This window comes from Haematobia irritans, chromosome 4 (assembly GCF_050003625.1).
Source record: "Haematobia irritans isolate KBUSLIRL chromosome 4, ASM5000362v1, whole genome shotgun sequence".
Taxonomy (NCBI): Eukaryota; Metazoa; Arthropoda; class Insecta; order Diptera; family Muscidae; genus Haematobia; species Haematobia irritans.
In genome coordinates this window covers 211125701-211148469 of record NC_134400.1, presented here as the reverse complement: position 1 = coordinate 211148469, position 22769 = coordinate 211125701, and the positions used below count along the sequence as shown (strand labels likewise).

Below are 22769 nucleotides of genomic sequence, written 5' to 3'. Positions count from 1 at the left end.
CAATTGTTTCACTTCTGTTTCTCCACCTTTTAACTAAGATTCTATATATGCCACAACAGATGGAAAACTTACTATGACACAATAGCTTTTTGTAAAGAGAATGCGCGTATACAATTTTTTATATCTGTTTTTATATTTTTCTTTCAAATTTCTCTATGTGATTGTGTTTCCACGAATATAATTTTTTACGGATATAAACAAACACAATATATTTTATATCTTTAATACGTGAGATAAACCATTTTTATGACATTTATTTCATCAACGATACAATGCTACTGCAAGCCTATGGCGATTGTTTCCTATTGCATGAAATATAAATCGTATCTTTGAGATAGCCGTACAAGTCACTGCTATCATTATCGCTGTTTTTGTAGTTGCATATCGCATAAATCCAGTCATAATCATCAAACATCAGAGTAGACGTGAATAAGGAATAATTAAAGATGAAGAACAACAAAACAATGTTGCCTCTAACACCGCCGTCGTCGTCGCCGTCATCATCTTTCTTATTTACGGATGACTAATCTCTAATTCATTCTCTCACTCACTTAACTAAACTTACTGACATGTATGTAGGTTTGTTTTGTGTTGGTGGTAATTAATATATATTTTTTTTGTACTTTTTTGGATTTGTTTTCCGTTTGGTGTGTTTTTTGTTGATGTTATTACTGAGCTTCTTAACCCACATATGGGGCCAATGTTAAGCCACGAATATGCTAACAACAAAAGGTTATTGGTTTTGCATGGCCTATTACCTTTTTTGCCTTATTTCGTTTAATTACAATAATCATCATTGACTTCAAAAATACTCTCTCCTATCACTAATGAGATACATAGGTGTGATGTGTCACTTTGGCATCTACTGTCAATGAGAATTCCTTTGAATTCACACTCTCTTTTTGTTCTCACTCTTTTTGCAATTGCATGAGCAAATATTACGACATAACGGATGGCGAGTTACTAGCGTTGGTAGTGGGTAAGGTGGTGGGCTGGTGGCCTTTTTAAACGTCAAAGCCAATGACACAATAAACGGTACAACACAGAAGTATGGGAATTTCGATTAGAGACACATTTTTTATTATCCTTTGGGGTTTCATAGGAAACTAATTCAAGTAACTTTTAATATTCACTGCTTAATTATATCCGTTTTTAGGAACAAATATACCATACGGTTGAGGTGATTTTCTTTATTAATTAAACGCACGCGTGGGATTTTCTTTTTTACCACTCAATTTTCTTATCCCAAAGTTTGAATAAAAAGCCCAATTTCTTTAAATTTTCACAGAATTTCAAAATTACATATTCCTCTCTTTTTGTTATAAATTACATAGGTAAATTTGTTAATTTTTTTTTAAACCAAAAATGTACACAAAACCTATCAAGCACGCACTTGTATACAATAACCAAGTTTTCCTTTTCGAATATTTTCAGTAGATTTTCCCATGCATTCACCCGATTTTTTGGTTTCTTTTCTATTCACTTCTTCCTCCCGTCTTATTATTCTTACTATACACAGGCGTAGATACTATGCCACAACGTTTGTTGTGTACTTTTTGCTGTTGTTGTTTTTGGCGAGGAAAACAGAAGAGTTTTCCTTGTTGTTGTTGTTACAGCTATTATTTTTATTCATTCAACCATACAATCAACACGTACCCACCGCGCACCACCGTCATACGTTGTACTATGTACCCTTTGAGGTCTAAAAATCTACCGCAAAACGTGTTGTGCTTGCGTCGAGAGTAGCACAGAGACTGAGACTGTAATAATCTTCTAAACGTATCTCACTACGAATTCCTTTACACTCTATCAATTTGGGGATGTCAGATCCATGAGAGTTGGAGGTTGTTTTTTTGTTTTTTCATTTTCTCGTTCGTTGGAGAGTGCTCTCGAGGCGAATTTATAGTTTTGTTTATTTCATTCTTCCATCCATGTATTTGGGGCTTCATATTGTTCCGCACCCATGAGTAAGGTCTTGAGTGGGGTGTGGGGGGCTTTCGTCTGCTACTCGATATGCGAGAGTTTGTTATGAATGTAACCGATAAAAGAAACGTCAAACAATGTTGTTGTTGTCTCACGCATACAGTGATTCCCAAATACATATAAGCCATGGTGGGTATTGGGAGATTTATGAGTTTTATACCAAGGTTCACACTACATTCGAAATCTCGCCTTCGTTTTGTATGAATGTGTATATTTCAAATTTCTAATGTGCTAATAGTTTCGAGTTGAAAACCACTTTATTTTCGCGATTACTTTTCCTTAAATATTCAAAATTATAAATGAAAACAAACTTATTCCTGTAAAGTCTTGCCGAAATCTAGAGGAACAAGAAACCACGCATCAATTGTGTTGATTTGTCTGCTTTATATTGAACTGTTTTAATAAAGTAACCACGAAAATTTCAACGCGAAAAGCGAACATAGTACTTACCTTTAGACAGTTGAAAATTGTTCCAAATATATTTGAGATTCGCTGTGAAACCCAAACATAACACAAAAAACTAAATAGCAATAATATGCCTTCACTAGCATTGCCGAGGTATAATAAGTTAAATTATACTCACTAAAAGTTATTACTAATATTTTATAAATAATTAAACAATAGCGTGAGTGTGTCACAAAAAATCTGTTCGTGAGTACGGTTAGTAAACAATGCACACATGTGCTCACTTCTAGTCAAAGACAATAGACTTTAGAAGATGGGAAATTGGCTGCTGAGAACATCAAACCATTGACGGCGCTAGGTCCCTAACAGGTTGGCTGATAAGTCCCCGGTTTGACACATAGATGGCGTCGCTAGTAGTAAATGCATATTATTTTTATATAGTACCAACCTTCAAGTGATTCGTGTCAAAATTTGACGTCTGTAAGTCAATTAGTTTGAGAGATAGAGCATCTTTTGTGAAGCAACTTTTATTACTGTGGAAAAAATGGGGAAAAAGGAATTTCGTGTTTTGATAAAATACTGTTTTCTGAATGGAAAAAATACGGTGGAAGCAAAAACTTGGCTTGATAATGAGTTTCCGGACTCTGCCCCAGGGAAATCAACAATAATTGATTGGTATGCAAAATTCAAGCGTGGTGAAATGAGCACGGAGGACGGTGAACGCAGTGGACGCCCGAAGGAGGTGGTTAAATATTAAATAACAATTTTGTAACAAAAAACTGTTTTTCTTATAAAAGTTTGGAATTTTCGAAGAAATGCGAAAACTCTAACAAAAGAAGAACGTGAAGTTGAGTATAAACATAAATAATTTTACAATATACACATAAATTTATTTAGGCGTGAACTATTTTTTACTAGCACTGAACACCATTTTAAATGCATTTAAAATTTATCGTATTTAGAAATACAAATATATATGAATTTTTATTAACGAATGATTTTATTCATTTTAAAGAAAATAAACTTTTCCAATTGTTAGTTTGGATCATTCCCCACCAAGTTATAATACAATTTGCATTAATAAAGAGGAACTAAACATTGTTTTTATATATTAAACTGTTTACTTTCTCATATGAAAAACATATTTTTCTAACAGTGTACACACCAGTCCTGTACATTTTTTGTAGCGACATGTTTAAGAACTTACCTTAGGTAAAGTCGTGGTATTTCTTAAAGACTTCTTAAGGCAACGATCACAACCATCAAGCTTGTATATATGATCTGTAATTATGAAAAATATGAAATTTTAAAAGGATAAAAAATTTCAAGAATGATTTTTTAGAGCGTAAATTACTATGTCAATCTTCCTATAAGTTGTTTTAGTTTGGATAATATTATATTGCTTGTTTTACCTTGATTGTATATAATATTTCAATTGTTTATAATACGTTGCCTAAGTGGTCAATTAATCCTTATGCCTTGCAAGGCAAACAACATCTGCTTCTATTCCGGATTTCTTCCGTTTTTGTTTTTGCAAAAAAATAATGCACATTTTGTTATTGACGTCATAGAAATGGAATACTAGTGTTAGGTCACTATGGTGACTATGCTTGGTGGTGATAAACAAAATGCAATCAAGCATCAAATCACTTTGCAATACCATCATGTTTTCATTAACAAACAAATCAAAATTTCAAACAAAAAATAATTTCTTCATACCATAGACGGGGAAAATTTTTGTTTCTCAGATTCTCACATCAATTTTAAATATATTTGTAAACTTTTATATATTCGCTAGAATTTTATACAATAATCAATAAAGAATTTGTCAATGTTATCGCCACGTAAATCCATATCGGCCTCAAGTGTAATTTCCTCAACAAGACAAAGGAATATGAATCCGTAAGTTCCAGAAGCACTGTATTTTTTTTTTGTCAACTTCTAAACCATAATAATCTTTTAATTGCTGTTATAGAGCTTCTACCAAGAGCTGTGAAAGTCTTTATTCGAATAGTTCCAAAGGATCGGCTAGCAATATATATCGTCGGAAACTTCCCTCAGCCATGGATGGTAAAGGTGGATACAATCGTCAACCTGGAATTATACCAGCAACGAATGAGGTACGCCAAAGAGTTTTGTCAGCCCGGCGACTTCGCATGAAAACCTATCAAAATCAATTAGCCAATGCCCAGCAGACTATAGCTGTAAGTAGAAAATCACATTCCCTTTAATATGTTCTATATATACAGACGTTCCACTTCAGGAATTGGCCCATGAAAATCGTATACTAAGGACTTTACATAAACGTCAGGATTCAGCCTTATCTAAATATGAATCCACAAATGCAGAATTACCCCAATTGCTTCATTCACATGCAGAGGTACGGTACAGCTTTTTAAAATTCTTGTTGGATATTTCATTAGGTTTTTTTTTTCACAGGAATTGCGTATGTGGCAAACCAAATATCGTAATCTACAAGCTGTTAATAAGGACCTTGAACAAAAACTCAAACAAAAGGAAGCAATTATTTTATCGTTAAGTGATCAAAATAAACACTATATACAATTGAATAAAGACAAGTAAGTATGATGAGAAGCTCCTTAGGGCACTTTGGCCTTTATACTTGTTCCTTTTCCAGAAATCTTGATGATCGTCATAAATTAACGGAAAAACTACAAACTTTGGAGACGCGTTTACATGAAAAAGATAATGATATCAAAATGATGGCACGCAAAATGCAATTGGAATCAAAACAGGCTAAACAACAACTACAGATGGAACAACGTAAAACCAAAGAGGTTTTAATGAAGTTGGAAAAAGCTCGTCTAGAATTGTCCGGATTCCGAAAATTGGAAGAACTACAGGTAAAAAAAGACACTATGTTTGTACTTAGTCAACTCTAGGGATTTTAATTAGAATCAAAAGTCGGCTATTTCCAAATTTAGAATACTCAACTTTTGCGATTATTTAAAATTCGACTTTTGACATTGCGACTTTCGAAGACTTAGCGTTATAACTTTCCCATTGGAATTTAAATTCGACTTTTCGATGCTATCGTCAAAAGTCGATGAGCCCAATTTTAAGATTACAAAAAGTCGACTTCGGCTTTTCGACTTCTTTGAAAAAGTCAAAACGACGACTTTTCGAATTTTGTTTTCTTGCAGTTAGCTTAATCGTCAGTAGAGGTGTTTTCGAGTTTTCAACTTTTTTAAAAGTATCGACTTTTCCAAAATTTAGATAACTCGACTTTTCTACAATTCAAACTGTGGGATTTTTCGAAGTATTATCCACAACTTTTTCCCATCTTTCTGGGTTTCGCGGATACCGCCTTTATTTTTTTAACTCAACCCGCTAATTGGCTTCCCTATAAGAACAAAAATTCTAATCAGCCAGGTCAGGCTGATAATGGTAATGAAAATAAAATGGGCAAAATTTTATTTCTATAGACAATTTTGTCAAAATTTTATTTCTATAGAAAATGTTGTCAATATTTTATTTCTATAGAAAATTGTGTCAAAATGTCATTTCTATAAAAAATTTTGTCAAAATTTTATTTCTATAGAAATTTTTGTCAATTTTTTTTTCTATAGAAAATTTTGTTAAAATTTCATTTCTATAAAAAATTTTGTCAAAATTTTATTTCTATAGAAAATTGTGTCAAAATTTTATTTCTATAGAAAATTTTGTCAAAATTTTATTTCTATAGAAAATTGTGTCAAAATTTTATTTCTATAGAAAATTGTGTCAAAATTTTATTTCTATAGAAAATTTTGTCAAAATTCAATTTGTATAGACAAATTTGTCAAAATTTTATTTCTATAGAAAATATTGTCAAAATTTTATTTCTATAGAAAATTGTGTCAAAATTTTATTTCTATAGAAAATTGTGTCAAAATTTTATTTCTATAGAAAATTTTGTCAAAATTTTATTTGTATAGACAATTTTGTCAAAATTTTATTTCTATAGAAAATTTTGTCAAAATTTTATGTCTATAGAAAATTTTGTCAAAATTTTATTTCTATAGAAGATTTTGTCAAAATTTTATTTCTATAGAAAATTTTGTCAAAAGTGTCTCTTAGTTTGGGAGGAATATTTTGCAAAATCTATAAAAACATCAAGAAATCTATCAAACAGCAAAAAATCCACCATTTTTGGTAAAATTCTACGAACTGTGGCAACCGTGTTGTGTAGTACTTCTCGTTTGATAATTTGCTTTGCAACAAGTGCTCGAGTTCGATACAAAGCTCTTGCGATCGTTTCTCGCGGTTGCAGCAGCTCTAGTACACCACACCCAATTGGTCCCCACTTTTCACCACTAGTAACGATATCGAACTACGCCATATGTTGTCAATCTCGCCAATTACTAATTTGCGCACACAATATTTCAGCAAATATTTATTTCCTTTCTTCAGCAGACTTTCTCTTATTTTAGCAGATTTTTGTTTCTTTGTCCGATTGAGTTACTGCCACATTCATTTTTCTGATTTTCATAGTGGCTTTTAAGTTTCCAAACTTAAATATGTCAATCGAGGGAGGAGGACATCGTTGGCACACCGCCTTTTACTGATTTACCTCAATTTCAATAATGAACAACCTAAATCTGTTTCCCATTCCCTTTTAGTTGCATGATAAATTCAATATGAATATACGAAGACATAAGACCCCCACTATGGATGGCCATAAAGATGAAAAGGATCATGAGAAAATGATATTTCATATACATGATGCGGAAGGTTTAGATGACACGGAGGCACCAAACAGTCAACGCTCGCAACAATCTACGCTTAGTAATCGCACAGTTACACAACGTTCCAATCGCACTGTTAAAAACATGCACAAGTCAAATTTCAGTGAAACACATTCACAACATGCAAATAAAACCAATCTACAAGGATTCGCTCGTCGTACAGATAATGGAGATGGTGATGCCAGTAAAATATCAACATCTTCCAATCATACAACACCATTACCATTGTTAAAGCAAACCAAAGGTGGAGATACATATTCTACAGAATATGAAGATGAATTTGAAAATGATGAGGCGGATGATATCGAAGATGATGCCACTAATACCGAAGAAAATGATAATGGTCATAATTCAAGTGGTCGTACAATGGACAATATTGATGAAGGATCTGGTGAAGAGGAGTTGGGTGAAGAGAATATTGATTACTTTAAAGAACAACAAAAAGTTGAGGTATTTCCCGAATATTTGCTCTCCAATTGTTTGCAAGTAATCACTTTTCCATTTACAGCTTCCCCATACAGGAAAGAAAATACGAATGAAAGAAGAAATTTCCAGTATACACAAACAAATATCCGATGACTATAAGGAACGTGAAGCCTTTTTGGATACATTTTGCCGTCAGGCCACAAGCGGTGCTTTAAAGGAGGATACACACAAGAAGAGAAACAGTATTGCTGCTGAGCACCAAATACCAAGTAGCAGTCGTAAACACAAACTATTGGCCGCCCTCAAAGCTATTGATGATAACAAGAGTCAGGATTGAATTGCACCCACTAATATATACAATGTCGACAGATTTTCTTTTTCTTCATTATTTTAATGAATATAAAATCCTTTATACAAATAGATTTAGATTCTAAAAACAACTTAAATTAGTTTTCCCTCAGTTAATTGAACATTTTTGGATGTACACACCTCATGTTTTCTGTTTGGCTTTCATTTTACTCAAAGCCCTTGATACCTTTTTACGCAATTCCTTTTGCCGTTTCAATTTGGAAAGTTCTTCTGCCCGCTTTTGAAGTTTGAATTTCTTAACACGTACTTTAGTATCATGGCGGTCTTTATTTCGTTTCTCTTGATAGTTGGTCTCGAGCATGCTCATTAATTTGGCCACCTTTTGTTCATGTGGTGATCGAATGACGGCCACACGTTCTGCCTTTTCGGCCGGAGTCAGTGGACCCATTTTGGGTTTATCTTTATAGGGTAATGCTCTTTGTAGACTCTTGGGAATTGTTAGAGGACGGAAAACTTTGGGTTGACGTTTAATTTCAGTGTACAAACTATCTGGTTGGGCTTCATTTTTAATTTCCTTCTCGCGTTTCAATTGACCCACTGTCTTCATACCCTGCCAATGGAGTTTCTTTTCGGGTGGCAATAAAAGTGTAGTTACAGGGGCATAGAAACGATTTACATCCACACGAAACCAAGTACGACAGAACACAATGTCGCTCAGTAGAATTTTATCCTCGAAAGTAGCTCTGAATGATCCTTCAGGTGTATGATGGGCCTTTTTAATCTGACCCCTAATACCTGAGACGGTTTTTATTTTGGCTCCCTCAAATTTGGCAACCTCAAGGCTAGAGTTGAACATACCTTTAATGAAAGCAGATTTTTGGTAAATCTTAAAGGGGTGTCCCACCAGTTTTAATTTCTTCATTATTTGACAGGATTTATCCAACTCGGTAACACAGCCAGTTGCAGCTATACGGAAACCTATTCTCTTTAACTCCTCCTGATCGTGTCGAACTGTTTGAAGGGCTAAAAATCCAGTGTTTTGGGGTGTAATGGGACCCCAGAAGGTCATGCTGCAAGTTACATGTTCTGGTGTATACTTAAGATAGCGATGACGAAAGTTATCCTCCACCTTGGCATAAACAGCCACAGTTTGAAAACGACGCCAACCCATGGATATGATAATGGGATCGGCCGATTTCAGAATCTTTTTATACCATCTATGCTTCTTCACTTTACAATTCACATAGCCAATATTTTCCTCGGCCATATTAAGGCCTCCAATCAATATAGGATAAGTGGGATCAAAATTTTCTATGAATTCGGCAGGTAAACTCTTGAAACCCAGGCGCACATACATGCCAGCACGATAGCCCTCGATTTGTACACGTAAATCATTATCCAGGTTCTCAAATTCTTTTTTATTCAATTGAGATTGTTTTTGGGCTTCGGACTTGAGGGATTCATAGTAATCATGATCACCGGTTATACGGCCATCATCCTCTTCCTTTTCGCCCTTATTATCATACTCAGCGTCAAACTTGGCCTTAAGCTTTAATTTCTTAGCCATTATTTCAGCTTTGGTAAGATTTTTTTCTTCCACTCGGGTAATTTTTCTTTTCAATGATGCAGTGGCTTCCTCAGATGCAGGGGGTTTCAATTCTTCTGGTTTTCCACTTTGTTTTTCTCCCGTCTCCAAATCTTCAAAGTCTCCGTAGACCTCACTTTCAGCATCACTCATATCATCCAGTCGTAACAGATTTTCAGCATCTTCAGATGCTTTCCATTTACCAGTGACAAAGCAATTTCTTAGCAAATCCTTGTTGATATCTTCCAACCAATTTCTGGTACTTTCTGTAATGGAAGAAGAGGTAAATGTGAAGTTTTTCCACCTTTTTCTAATTCATTTAACCTACCAAAATTATCCTCAAAAAGGCAAGTCTCCATTTTATTCCGCAAATCTTTGTCTTTTTGCAATTGGCTTTGTTTTTTCGCTGCCACTTTGAATAAACCTCCAATTTCCTCATCGCTATCGGTCTCTTGATCCGAATTTTCATTATCTTCTGTAGCTTTTTTCCTTTCGCTTTGGGTGTAACATCCATAGACAAGACGCATTATATTTTTTGATTCGGAATGACGTTGAAGGAAAGCATCTCTAGCTTTTTGAGCTAAATTGTCCTTCCAGCTCATACTATTGGCTAATATGGCCTCCTCATCATCTTCTTCGCTTTGTTCATCTTCACTAGGTGCTTTGACGAAATTCTTACGATTGCTTTGAATTTTTTCCAAATCTTGGTAGTCATCGTCGTCAGATGTATCTTCATCGGAATCATGTATTTTAGATTCACTTTGAGAATCCTCATTACGCCAATCGTCCCCATCGAACTCATTTTCGTCCTCCTCATCGCTAGCATTTTCATCGTCATCCACCCCAGAATCATCCTTGAAAAAATTATGAGAAATGAAACTAAGCAAAGCACAATGTTATATATAGTTTACTACCTCCCCAGCATTGTTGTCATCATCTTCATCACTCTCCATTTCACCATCGTCATCCTCTTCGACAAAATCTTTGGATTTTATAGCAGCACCATCTGAAAACAATCTGAATTCCTGCTCATCCATCTGCTCGTCTACCGTTTGTTTTTTCCCTATAAGCTTCCCCACCAATTCTTCTTGCTCGGTGGCCTCCGCAGTTTTTTCCTTGTGACTATGTGATCCTTGCAACTCAATATAAACAGCATCCTTGTCATAAACAATACCACCAACTCCTGACATGGGAGCATAGAGCAAACGCTCCTTCTCCAACAATGTACGTTTCTTTTCTGTACCTGGCAATGGACAGGGATCTGCTATCATACTCAATTCATCTATACGAACATCACCCAATCCTGCAATATGAACCATATGTTCCTGTTTCAAAGGCACTCCTCGCACATAGCCATACAGCACCACATCGCGGTCACACTTCACGTTTCGTCTAATCAAATCAGTATTGGTAATATCCTCAACACGATCGACAACAACATAACTATGAGCACCTCGCCACGTCAACGGTCTAAACTTCATTACCGATATAAAACGTCCCAAATTCTTTACCTCATTTCTAAGATATTCTCCATGCAGCAGACCCGACAAGTAGAAAAGTTTAGCACCATCATAAACTTCTGTCCAGAAACGATGTTTAAGCTCCTTCTTACGCTTCCTCAGTTGTTTGGTGTTCTTTATCATATCCAAATGAGTGAGCACACCCATGATTTTTGGCATGCCATGAACTTGACATATATTTAGAAATTCAAAGATTTCCATTTCAAAACCATAACTGGCATCACACATCAATAGAACCAAATCTGCGCACTTAGCCACATCTATCATGGAATTTATATCATTATTGCACTCCAAAAGTGTTATGCGCCTCTTCTTTGAGGTCACTATTGTTATAGGACCTTTCACATCATTAACATTTGTTCTGGTGAAACTTCGTATTAGGTTGTTTATCAATGTGGTCTTTCCCACTTTGGGAGGCCCCACCACTGCTATTAGAACTGGAGGTGGTTCATCCGGGGTTTGATCTACCACAGGTATATGTTGCTTTTTGGCAGTTATATCCTCTTTTCGTCTGAAATTTCTTTCAGCACTGATGGCAGAGTTGATGGCAAACGCTTTGGGATTCCTCTGACGGGCGCTTAAATTTGGTTCCTTTTGGTTTGATTCTTTCTTCGCTTTCAGCTTTTTCTTCTCCGCTTTGACACCAGATTGGCGGGCCCGGTGGGTCTTCTTTTTATCGGCTCCCTCATCTTCAGGCATTATGTACGATTAATTAAAGTTCTACTTGTTTTGAAAAATAACACACGTGCATGTCATAGTTTTGGGAAAGTAACGAGTATTTGATTACAAGTACTGGTTACTGACTAATTTTGTGAGTACTCGTTACAATTAAATGAGTACTCAATATCTTCAATACAACCCCGATAAACACCACCGCTTGAAAATACTAATTTAAAGTGAGTACTATGTTCGGGTTTTTCACAAAAACACTAAACTAAAAGTACAAAAATATGTATGAAGACGATTATATTTTGATCAAGTCTTACCAAATAATGGAAGGAAAAGATCCAAGGAATTGATTGCAAATAATTTTATATTTCTATATTAATTAATTAAAAAAAGTAACCGTGAAAACAAGCTGAACGTACAAATATATTTATGAAGCCGATTATATTTTGATCGAGTCTTGCCAAATAATGGATGGAAAAGATCCAAAGAATTGATTGCAAAAAATTTTATATTTCTAAATTAGTTAATTAAAAAAAGTAACCGTGAAAACAAGCTGGTTTTCAGCTTGAAAACTGAACATAGTACTCAGCTTTAGCGATTTTAGCAGCTAAACTCGAACTTAGTACCCATCTAAAGCTGAGTACTATGTTCAGTTTTCAAGCTGAAAACCAGCTTGTTTTCACGGTTACTTTTTTTAATTAATTAATATAGAAATATAAAATTATTTGCAATCAATTCCTTGGATCTTTTCCTTCCATTAAGGTGAGTACTATGTTCGGTTTTTTCACCAAAACACTAAATTAAAAGTACAAAAATATTTATGAAGACTATTATATTTTTATCAAGTCTTATCAAATAATGGATGGAAAAGATCCAATGAATTGATTGATAATCATTTTATATTTCTAAATTAATTAATTAAGAAAAGTAACCGTGAAAAAAAGCTGGTTTTCAGCTTGAAAACTGAACATAGTACTCAGCTTTATTTGGTAAAACTTGATCAAAATATAATCGTCTTCATACATATTTTTGTACTTTTAGTTTAGTGTTTTGGTGAAAAACCCGAACATAGTACTCACCTTAAACTGTCAAACTAAAACATCTCAACTCGATGTGGACGTTGAAATGTTTTGGAAAAACGAATGAGGAAAACGAGTCAGTGGGAACATAGCATAAGGAAAGTCTGGAGGGACAGACTATATTATACCATGCACCACTTTGTAGATCCACATTTTCGATACCATATCAAATCCGTAAAATGTGTTGGGTGCTATAGCCCTTCCAACATATTTTTTTTAATTTGGGGGCACTTCTGAGAATCCCCACTAAGTCGAAAACAGTCGTATACGATATCCAAAACTCCTCGGAAAAGCGCCTATTGAGAAGTTGTACCACGCCAAGTTACAACAAAAAAGTATCGCATGAGTGCAATTATTAGGTGCGCTTCTGGATACATTTAGAAGGACGCCAATAAGAGCCACTTCAAACAATCAGACAAGTAAAACACAGGGTTGGTGAACAATTGTTGACTTTCCAAATGGAATAAAGTGATTGTTTTTCAGATATTCTACAGACACCCTACCTCCATCGAGAATAAAAACTCTGGCTGATAGACGCTGCAACATGTAACTTGCCACTTGTAACTCAACATCATTCTATTATTAGCTCTGTTCGAGAACCCGATAATTTTTGATAATTATTACAAATTTTTACTGGAAGTCGTTCGTTCAGTTGACAGTTAACTGCAAGTTTTTGCTAGAGATTTTTTTCCCAGTAAAACCTTGCAAACCATAGCATACGTTGCCATCTGGATCAATTCAATTGCCCAAGGAAAAATAAAATGTTATTTTGTAAAAACAAGCAACAACCACCAACTTAATCCAATATCGCTCCCTGTAAAATAGCGCTCCAAGCTACCTAAAAAACGCCGCTTTCTATGTGCGAAATAATGGTTTCCATAAAAATTTTTCGCAAGAATGAACATAGTACCGGCCTTATCTTAAAATTCATTTTTTCTGATAGTTTGAAGGGGCTCTTATTGGCGTCGTTCAAAATTGATCTAAAAAGGCACCTAATAATTGCACGGATGAAAAACTTTTTGTAGTAACTTGGCGTGGTACAACTTCTCAATGCTGACGGCGCTTTTCCGACGAGTTTTTGATGTCGTATACGATTACTTTCGACGTGGTGGGTATTCTCAGAAGCGCCGTCAAATTCAAAATATATTGACAGGCAATAAATTGGCCGTAAATACTGTTCGTGGTAGTTGCCATAACCGAATAGGATGGTCACAGTGGTAGTAGATGTAACAACTTTCACTCCGCAGGTGAAAAAATCGGTTAGGGCTACATCCCTGCCAACATTTTTTGAATTTGGGGACTCTTTTGAGAATCCCCACTACGTCGAAAACAATCATATACGACATCAAAAACTCGTCGGAAAAGCGCCGTCACTATTGAGAAGTTGTACCACGCCAAGTTACTACAAAAATGTTTCGCATGAGTGCAATTATTAGGTGCCTTTATAGATCAATTTAGAACGACGCCAATAAGGGACCCTCCAAACAATCAGAAAAAGTGCATTTTAAGATAGTGGTAAAAGAATCATTGTGGTCGAGTAAAACACGTTTGTTTAGATATTTAATAATTTGATTAATTATTTACAAATTCTTAAAAATATAACATTTATACCACTATCACATCACATTTAACATAATTTTTTGCATTAATGATGAGGTACCCAATAAACACAAACGTTTGAAAAATGCTAAATTTCAACAATTTTTCAAACATTTTTTCAAAGGATTAGGGTAATATTCAAGTTGAGAAATTGTTGAGAAAATCGCGTTCTCAACAAAAAACAGACATTACCCTCAACAGTGAAATTCAACACATTAGCAATAATATCTCAAGTGTTATCCTCAAATTGAAATGCATCGCTAATCAATAATTTGTCAAACAATTTTCAATGCGTGTCAAATTCAAAATTAACATCGTTGCAAATACTTTTCAACCTAAATTTGTATGAATGATATCCCCACTTCAAATTGAAAGTCAATGCCAAAATTCTATGAATTTTGTATAATTTATTCATTTTCATCAAAATAAAATATATAATAATACACTACACTACATAATACACTACAATACCAATTGATAAATAATAATCTTATTAAACATATCAACAAATAAGAACAAAAAACAAAACTTTAAATATCTTAAACATTATTAGAAAACACTTTTGCATTGATAATTCGATTTCCTTCCTTTTGGTGTCATAAAACAGCATTAAAATTTATTAACATGCGGGCAATTTGAAATTAGGAACGTACTGGACCGCGTGTTAGAATTGATTTCCACAGAAGGAATTCACAAAATATCCATTTTAAACTGATAAAAGCATATGAAGTAAACTGACGATGTGATGCACATTTTCATCCAGAAGTTGTTGATTTCAACAATTTGTTGTTTTTAACAATTTTAATTGGTTGCACTTGTAATGTTTCTGGAAACTTTTTCTAGTCGATAAGCCACTCATTTTTCATTGGTCAGATTCTTAATGTCTTTTAATGTTTTTTAACAGTAGGGATGGCAAATTACTTGCATGTACTTTTTGATGTACCTTTTCATGATGGTTGAAGTGACATTTACGAGTCTGTGGTAACGATGAGGTTGAAATGGAACTTTGAAATGCTGGCAGGGATATTACTTCTCTGGGCGTGATAATGCACATTAAGCAGCTCGCAAATTCTAATAGACAAATTCCACTGACCTTTGTCATTAGATATTTATAATGAGTTTTACTGAATATATTTGAGGATTCATGGGTATACTTCGAGTTTGACAAAAATTAGTTTTTCTTGTTTTTACCATTTTCCTCTCCAAATACAACTCTGAACATATCTCAGGTGTAGAAACGCCTATTTGACTAATCTATTACATTATAAACTGCTAGAAAACTGAAGAACATGGCGATTTAATTTTGTCTCGTTCTTTTACATTTCTTTTCTTCCGGTTAGCAGTCATGGTAAGGAATGTTTTCGAGTTTTTCTTCAATAAATTTGGCGATATAACGTGAAAAATGAATTAATGCTCATGTGGCATGTGTGAAAAGTTCAGAAATATTCGTGAGCACATTATTCTGCATCAGTTTTATATTGAAATGCGTTTAATATTGGTGTAAAATACGAAAAGTATAGCATTGTTTGTCAGAGATGAACATGCTTTTTTGACAGCTGACAATGTGTCCGAGTAAACCAATGAAGATGTGTGCTCAACGTGTTTATGGACTTTTTTGCCCAGAGCCTGAATGTAATTCTTACGCTATTCTAAAAAGTCAACGATTTTATGAATTTTCGGCCAATATAGTAATATATTTTTTTTTGTTTACATTTTGCAGCCCTTCCAAAGATTTGTACAAACAGGTCGCATTGCGAAATGCTCGGCTGGCCCCTTGAAGGGACGTCTCGTCACCATTGTCGACGTGATTGACCAAAACAGGGTAAGTAAATATTGAAGCTACCAAGAGAGTGTATTTATTTTGTTTGATGTTCATCATGATGATTATTGGCTTCTTGATAGGAAGTGCCAACTGATACATAACTGAAGCTAGCATACCATTAAAACTGAGAACATCGAACAAAAGGCAAAAAGAAAATACATACAAGTATAAATAACATATTTAATAGCCATTTTTATCTTTTGGTAGGTTCTCGTCGATGGCCCCTTGACCGGTGTTCCACGTCAAGAATACAGATTGAACAACATGCATTTGACCAAGTACCGCATCAAGTTCCCTTTCACCGCCCCCACACGTATTGTACGTAAGGCATGGCAAGACAGTGACTTGAAGGCCCAATGGAAAGTCAGTCCCTGGTCCTCCAAGGCTCAAAACATTTGCAAGGTATGTATGGGTGGGGAAGCATAAAAATATTGCAAGTTTGTACCACGATGATGATAATGAAAGTTCTTGATAGGAATTGCCGGCTGATACATAAATGAAGCTAATTTATTTTTAACTGAAATTAATATTATCATCTAAATTGTTCTCATGTGGTTCGCAAGAACACCTTACTAATGAATTTGTTTTCTTTATTTTCTTTTTAGGTATGTACAAATTTGAAGCATGTTTAAAATGCTCCTTCCGTATATGGCTTAACATGATGATAATGAAAGTTCTTGATAGGAATTGCCGGCTGATACATAAATGAAGCTAATTTTTTGTAATAACTGACAAAGCTATTCAATATGCTTGCTGGATTGCCCATCGTAACTACGTTAATCTAATCGGCTGTCCTTTTTTCTCTTTTGCAGCGCTCCCAATTGAACGATTTCGATCGCTTCAAATTGCGTTATGCCAAACGTCAACGCAACAAGTTGCTTACCATTGCCTTCAACACATTGAAGAAGCGTACCAAGGAAGATGGTACCGTACGTAAACTCAAGAAGGACAAACGCGATCGCATTCGTGAATTGAAAGCCAAGGGTGTTAAGAAGGGCGCTGCCAAGAAGTAAATTTGTTCGCCACATTTACTTGACATTTTCAAAATAGTTCTTTAGTGGAGTTTTCTTTAAAAGATTAAAGAAAGTTGAGAATAAAAAAAGATAAAAACAAACTATATTTTCTAAGAAAATAATTCGTAGATTATTTATTCATTTAAAGACACAAAAATGGTGGAAGGGTTACCTCGTTGAAAACGTTTTTTTAAAAACTATTGGTAGTAAACAGGCTAAAGTTTTAGTAAAAATCAGGATGGGACTAATAGGAAAACTTTAGCAATTGAGCTGAAAACAATGATAGGCGACTTTTTTGGGTCGACCAAACCACTTTTTGTGTTTTCCAGTTGAAGTCCTATTTCATACACACACACAATCACGAAATGAATTGATCCAATTAATTTTTTAATTGAAGTATCTTCAGTCACCAAAATGATAGTCAGTCACAGTTTTAATAGGGCATGTTAGGTTAGGTGGCAGCCCGATGTATCAGGCTCACTTAGACTATTCAGTCCATTGTGATACCACATTGGTTAACTTCTCTCTTATCACTGAGTGCTGCCCGATTCCATGTTAAGCTCAATGACAAGGGACCTCCTTTTTATAGCCGAGCACGAACGGCGTTCCACATTGCAGTGAAACCACTTAGAGAAGCTTTGAAAACCCCAGAAATGTCACCAGCATTACTGAGGTGGGATAATCCACCACTGAAAATCTTTTTGGTGTTCGGTCGAAGCAGGAATCGAACCCACGACCTTGTGTATGCAAGGCGGGCATGCTAACCATTGTACCACGGTGGCTCATAAAAAATAGGGCATAAAAACACAATTGATTAAACAATTGGTTTCATTAGAAAATTTCAATAAATTTTTTAATTGAATCAAAACTCGTTTTCTTTACTGACCGTGTTTTTATTTTGATAAAAAAATTAAAAAATTGGGTCAATTAGTTTTTTAATTAAAATTTTCAATTATTGACATAATTGCAGGGACCGTAAATAACTGTTATCCAGAAAATTTAAACTCAAAAACTCTTCATGTTAGAGTCAACGGAGACCTATACTGTCATATACCATAAGATTCATCTCGGAAAGCTCTTTCAGAATCTATGGTGATATTAAAAAAACGCTCCCAACTCCAAAGTTAACGGTTATTTTCCAACGTAAAAATAAAAGGTAATAAATAAAACTCTGTTTAGGAGTTTTATTTTTTCCTTCAGAAAATAATACTCTTTTTTGGAGTTTTATTTTTTTTTTCTTCAGAAAATAATACTCTTTTTTGGAGTTTTATTTTTTCTTCGGAAAATAAAACTCTTTTCAGGAGTTTTATTTTTTCCGTCTTAAATAAAACTCATATTCATTTATTTTTCTTTTTTTTACAGTTTCTTGTTTTATTGAGTCTATCTCACATAAAGTTTGTATTAATTTATTTGTTTAATTTAACGAACATAATTTTTTCCAAATTTTCAACGGAAATATTTGAACGCAGGTCGCTCAGTACTAATTTAAGAGCAGAGAATGCTGTTTCCACACTTACTTGGGTTGCACACACAAACACTGTACAGTTTTTGCCAATATATACAAATACGGATAATTTACTCTTTTTGCTTCCCAGAACTCAAAAAGAGGTTTATCAATCGACAAGGGCCTTGGGGAAAAGTTATCGATTTCATAGAAGGCTTCTTTTTCTTCCTCATTATCAGTTTCTTCACTTTCTTGTTCCATGTCAACATTTAGGGTGTTCAAAAATTGACCCAAAAGCGATGTATTGGATTGCGATGTATCGCAAACATCCGGTCGATCATCGCATTGGCTATTTTGACTATTTATCTGCAAAGAGAAAAACAAATAAATAGCCTATAAAGAGTTTTATTTTCTGAAGAAAAAAATAAAACTCCAAAAAAGAGTATCATTTTCTGAAGGAAAAAATAAAACTCATAAAAAGAGTTTTATTTATGACGGATCTTTTTAACAGTTTCATTCGAGTTTTTATTTTTTTAGTCACAAAATAACGATTAAAAAATAACTTTTTTGATAGCACTTATAACCGTTACGGTCCCTGCATAATTGCCTTTACTATTATATTTTGAAGAAAGAAAATTTCTTGATTTCATCATTTGAACCATTCACTCAACGTTCTGCAAAGAAAAGCCATATCTATTAATTTGAGCTTGCAATTTTGATTTCTACTAGCCCAGCCTTAAAGCACGTGAAAAGCAGACAACTATTGATGCAGTTTTAAATATTTAACATTAGTATTTTTTAAAATTCTGCCTTTGTAAAATGTTGTAAAATTTGTAATATCAACGTAAAATCTAGCGCACAAAATCTGACTGAAGTTAGACTTTCTCAAATTCAAATTTTAATTACGGCACCTACCATCTAAATTAATCCTGGAAAGCCACGGTGTTATATATAAAACATGATTTATGCCTTGTTCCTCTAACTTGTACGAAATCATTTTTTTTTTTTGAAAATATCATTTTTTGATAAAGAACAAACTGTCAAAAATAGAAAAACCCAAATTCATTGGAATTTGACGAACTGCTTTCCTTTCGAATCGGGTTTAGTAAGATTTATAGGAAAAGAGCATTAGTGTTGGAGTTCGATTTTATTATTTGTTTTCTGTATAAAAAGTCTTCTTTGCTTAGAACTCAGAAAATCAATGTTTGTGTAGTGTTCAAATTGATGTTGGTATTATAAAAAATGGTTTACATCGATGTTGGATAAGATCTGTTATTGCTGTAGTGTCCATTCGACTAATAATCGTTGTCGCACGGTTTTCACCAATACACAGAAAAACATTTTGTTCCGATTCAACCACAAAATTAATTGATCCTAATTTGAACTAATTTTTATACCCTCCACCATAGGATGAGGGTATATTAACTTTGTCAATCCGTTGGTAACACATCGAAATATTGCTCTAAGACCCCATAAAGTATATATATTCTGGGTGGTGGTGAAATTCTGAGTCGATGTGAGCATGTCCGTCCGTCCGTCTGTTGAAATCACGCTAACTTCCGAACGAAACAAGCCATCGACTTGAAACTTGGCACAAGTAGTTGTTATTGATGTAGGTAGGATGGTATTGAAAATGGGTCATATCGGTCAACTTTTACGTATAGCCCCCATATAAACGGACCCCCAAATTTGGCTTGCGATTGCTCTAAGAGAAGCAAATTTCATCCGATCCGGCTGAAATTTGGTACATGGTGTTGGTATATGTTCTCTAGTGACCATGCAAAAATTGGTCCACATCGGCCCATAATTATATATAGCCCCCATATAAACCGATCCCCAGATGTGACCTCCGGAGCCTCTTAGAGGAGCAAAAGTCATCCGATCCGATTGAAATTTGGTCCGTGGTGTTAGTATGTTGTCTCTAACAACCATGCCAAAATTGGTCCATATCGGTCCATAATTATTCAGCCCCCATATAAATCGATCCCCAGATTTTCGGTCTATAGTTATATATAGGCGATCCCCAATCACACAAAAATTTGTCCTTATCGGTTCATAATCATGGTTGCCACTCGAGCCAAAAATAATTTACCGAACATTTTGTCAAAATTTTATTTCTATAGAAAATTTTGTCAGAATTTTATTTCTATAGAAAATTTTATCCAAATTTTATTTCTATAGAAATTTTTTTTCCAAATTTTACTTCTATAGAAAATGTTGTTAACATTTTATTTTGTCAACATTTTATTTATATAGAAACTTTAAACTTAAATATATACGTATTTAATCGCCCTTTTTTAGTTTAATATATACCACGTATGGACTATGTGGTATATATTACGGTGTTAGGAAGTTTTAAGATGCCTTGCCATCGGCAAGTGTTACCGCAACCCAAGTAATTCGATTGTGGATGACAGTCTTCAGTAGAAGTTTCTACACAATCCATGGTGGAGGGTACATAAGCTTCGGCCTGCTCGAACTTATGGCCGTATATACTTGTTTTAATTAAAGTTATTTCAATCATGGAAATGATAATACAAATCGCAGTTTTAATTGAGAATAAAAAATTAATTAATTGAGAATAAAAAATTAATTAATAGATTCAATTAGAAAATTAAATGCGATCGATTGCAAAAGTATATTAATTTTTTTAATTACTAATTAAAAAAATGTTCAATCATTTTTAACTATTTTACCAACTGTTTAAAAAGCTAATTCTATCAATTAATTCGTTAATTAAAACTTTTCGTTCATTGACTTAATAAACATATTTCTAGTTTGAATTGAACCAATTAATTATACCCTTCACCACTACTGTGGTACAGGGTATAATAAGATTGTGCATTTGTATGTAACGCCAAGAAGGAAAATTCTGAGACCCGATCGTCTTAGAACTAAATTCTGAGTCGATTTTGCGATGTCCGTCTGTCTGTCTGTTCATGTATTTTTGTGCCCAAAGTACAGGTCGCAGTCGATCAGATTTAGATATAGCTGTCATATATATGTCTCCCCGTGTTTATCAACCGATGTTCTTCAAATTCCGTAAATCCAAATAATTTATGAGTCTCGAAAAACTTGCAAAATATTATCCAAATCGGTTCAGATTTAGATATAGCTCCCATATATATCTTTCGTCCGATTTAGACTCATATGACAGAGGCCAAAGTTTACTACCGATTTTCGTGAAATTTTGCACAGAGACTACTAATGCATGGTAAATTTGATTGAAATCGGTTCATATTTAGGTATAGCTCCCATATATATCTTTCGTCCGATTTGCACTTATATGACCTCAAAAGCCAGAGTTTTGTCCTGACTTGCTTCAAATTTTACACGACAGGTAGGTTTAACAGTGTCGTTATGTGTGCCAAATTTGGTTAAAATCGGTTCAGATTTAGATATAGCTCCCATATAAATCTTTCGACCGATTTGGACTCAAAAGCCAGAGTTTTGCCCTGACTTGCTTCAAATTTTGCACAAGGAGTACGTTTAAAGTACCGGTAAGTGTGCCAAATCGGTTCAGATTTAGATATAACTCCCATATATATATTTCGCCTGATTTACACTCATATGACCACGGGGGCCAAAGTTATACTCCCATTTACGTGAAATTTTGCAGAGATTGCAGAATTATTATTCTAACTATGCATGTCAAATTTAGTCAAAATCGGTTCAGATTATATATAGCTCCCATATATACGTACACCAGAGTTGGGGAAATATGGTAGACTTTTTCATATTTTAGACCCATTTTCAATGGGATTTTCCTCCAATTGACTTAATAGTTTCTACGGAGAATATATTTAATATGATATTAAGTGTGTCAAGTTTGATCTAATTTAGTTCAGATTTAGATAAAGCCTTCATATATTCGTTTTTCCGGTTTATACAAATATGGCCAAAATTCCCTGACTTTATACAAAATTCTGTGATGATTTCCCCATATCTTAGTTATATCCTATACACTGTAATGCCAGAATTTGAGTTTTAAATAAGGCTCCAAGTCGCCCGGCTTGACCAAATAATATATCACAACCCACACTTGACCACATATCTTGGCGAGATCTAACCAATATCTTTGTAAAATCGCCACTGATGAGTAGCAAAAATTGTAAATATTACTAAAATTGCCCTATATCTCGAATACATATGTATCGCCTGATAAAT

At 34.3% G+C, this 22769-nt stretch overlaps 4 protein-coding genes across 24 annotated transcripts in view; 2 read left to right on the top strand and 2 right to left on the bottom strand.

Moving 5' to 3' along the window:
* Positions 1 to 3843, bottom strand: part of LOC142235119 (uncharacterized) — an 82941-nt gene extending 79098 nt beyond the window's left edge. For 9 of the 20 annotated variants that reach the window (XM_075306356.1, XM_075306370.1, XM_075306373.1 and 6 more), the window contains exon 1: positions 1511 to 1739. The gene's annotated coding sequence lies outside the window, so the exon portion shown is untranslated. Of the gene's footprint in view, positions 1 to 758; positions 1085 to 1120; positions 1139 to 1168; positions 1362 to 1393; positions 1789 to 3595; positions 3670 to 3800 lie in introns of those variants that run through there. The other 11 variants (XM_075306372.1, XM_075306357.1, XM_075306359.1 and 8 more) reach the window with 11 other exon arrangements.
* Positions 3844 to 4000: 157 nt separating this feature from the next.
* Positions 4001 to 8002, top strand: LOC142235118 (uncharacterized). Its single transcript, XM_075306355.1, has 7 exons — positions 4001 to 4290; positions 4364 to 4592; positions 4652 to 4768; positions 4828 to 4967; positions 5027 to 5252; positions 7011 to 7586; positions 7645 to 8002. The coding sequence occupies exons 1-7, from the start codon at positions 4220 to 4222 to the stop codon at positions 7897 to 7899; spliced, it is 1614 nt and encodes a 537-aa protein (XP_075162470.1). The 5' UTR covers positions 4001 to 4219; the 3' UTR covers positions 7900 to 8002.
* On the bottom strand, positions 7933 to 11750 carry LOC142235117 (ribosome biogenesis protein BMS1 homolog). Its single transcript, XM_075306354.1, has 3 exons — positions 10371 to 11750; positions 9785 to 10310; positions 7933 to 9722 (listed from the first exon to the last, which is right to left on the bottom strand). The coding sequence occupies exons 1-3, from the start codon at positions 11673 to 11675 to the stop codon at positions 8053 to 8055; spliced, it is 3501 nt and encodes a 1166-aa protein (XP_075162469.1). The 5' UTR covers positions 11676 to 11750; the 3' UTR covers positions 7933 to 8052.
* Positions 11751 to 15614: 3864 nt separating this feature from the next.
* Positions 15615 to 17280, top strand: RpL14 (ribosomal protein L14). Of its 2 annotated transcripts, none has more exons than XM_075304982.1 (4): positions 15615 to 15671; positions 16044 to 16145; positions 16353 to 16547; positions 16958 to 17280. In XM_075304982.1, exons 1-4 carry the CDS (start codon positions 15669 to 15671, stop codon positions 17156 to 17158), a joined length of 501 nt encoding a protein of 166 aa, XP_075161097.1. In that variant the 5' UTR covers positions 15615 to 15668; the 3' UTR covers positions 17159 to 17280. The 2 variants fall into 2 exon arrangements, with proteins under 2 accessions (XP_075161097.1, XP_075161096.1); XM_075304981.1 differs by lacking the exon at positions 15615 to 15671 and adding an exon at positions 15914 to 15955.
* Positions 17281 to 22769: the final 5489 nt, after the last annotated feature.

Coding starts and splice junctions, on each gene's coding strand:
- LOC142235118 (XM_075306355.1), top strand. CDS start 4,220: ATGTTATCGCCACGTAAATCCATATCGGCCTCAAGTGTAATTTCCTCA. Junction 4,291..4,363: donor AGACAAAGGAATATGAATCC/GTAAGTTCCAGA, acceptor TTGCTGTTATAG/AGCTTCTACCAAGAGCTGTG. Junction 5,253..7,010: donor GAAAATTGGAAGAACTACAG/GTAAAAAAAGAC, acceptor ATTCCCTTTTAG/TTGCATGATAAATTCAATAT.
- LOC142235117 (XM_075306354.1), bottom strand. CDS start 11,675: ATGCCTGAAGATGAGGGAGCCGATAAAAAGAAGACCCACCGGGCCCGC. Junction 10,311..10,370: donor ATGACAACAATGCTGGGGAG/GTAGTAAACTAT, acceptor AATTTTTTCAAG/GATGATTCTGGGGTGGATGA. Junction 9,723..9,784: donor CCTTTTTGAGGATAATTTTG/GTAGGTTAAATG, acceptor CTTCCATTACAG/AAAGTACCAGAAATTGGTTG.
- RpL14 (XM_075304981.1), top strand. CDS start 15,929: ATGGACTTTTTTGCCCAGAGCCTGAAT. Junction 15,956..16,043: donor TTTTTGCCCAGAGCCTGAAT/GTAATTCTTACG, acceptor TACATTTTGCAG/CCCTTCCAAAGATTTGTACA. Junction 16,146..16,352: donor ACGTGATTGACCAAAACAGG/GTAAGTAAATAT, acceptor ATCTTTTGGTAG/GTTCTCGTCGATGGCCCCTT.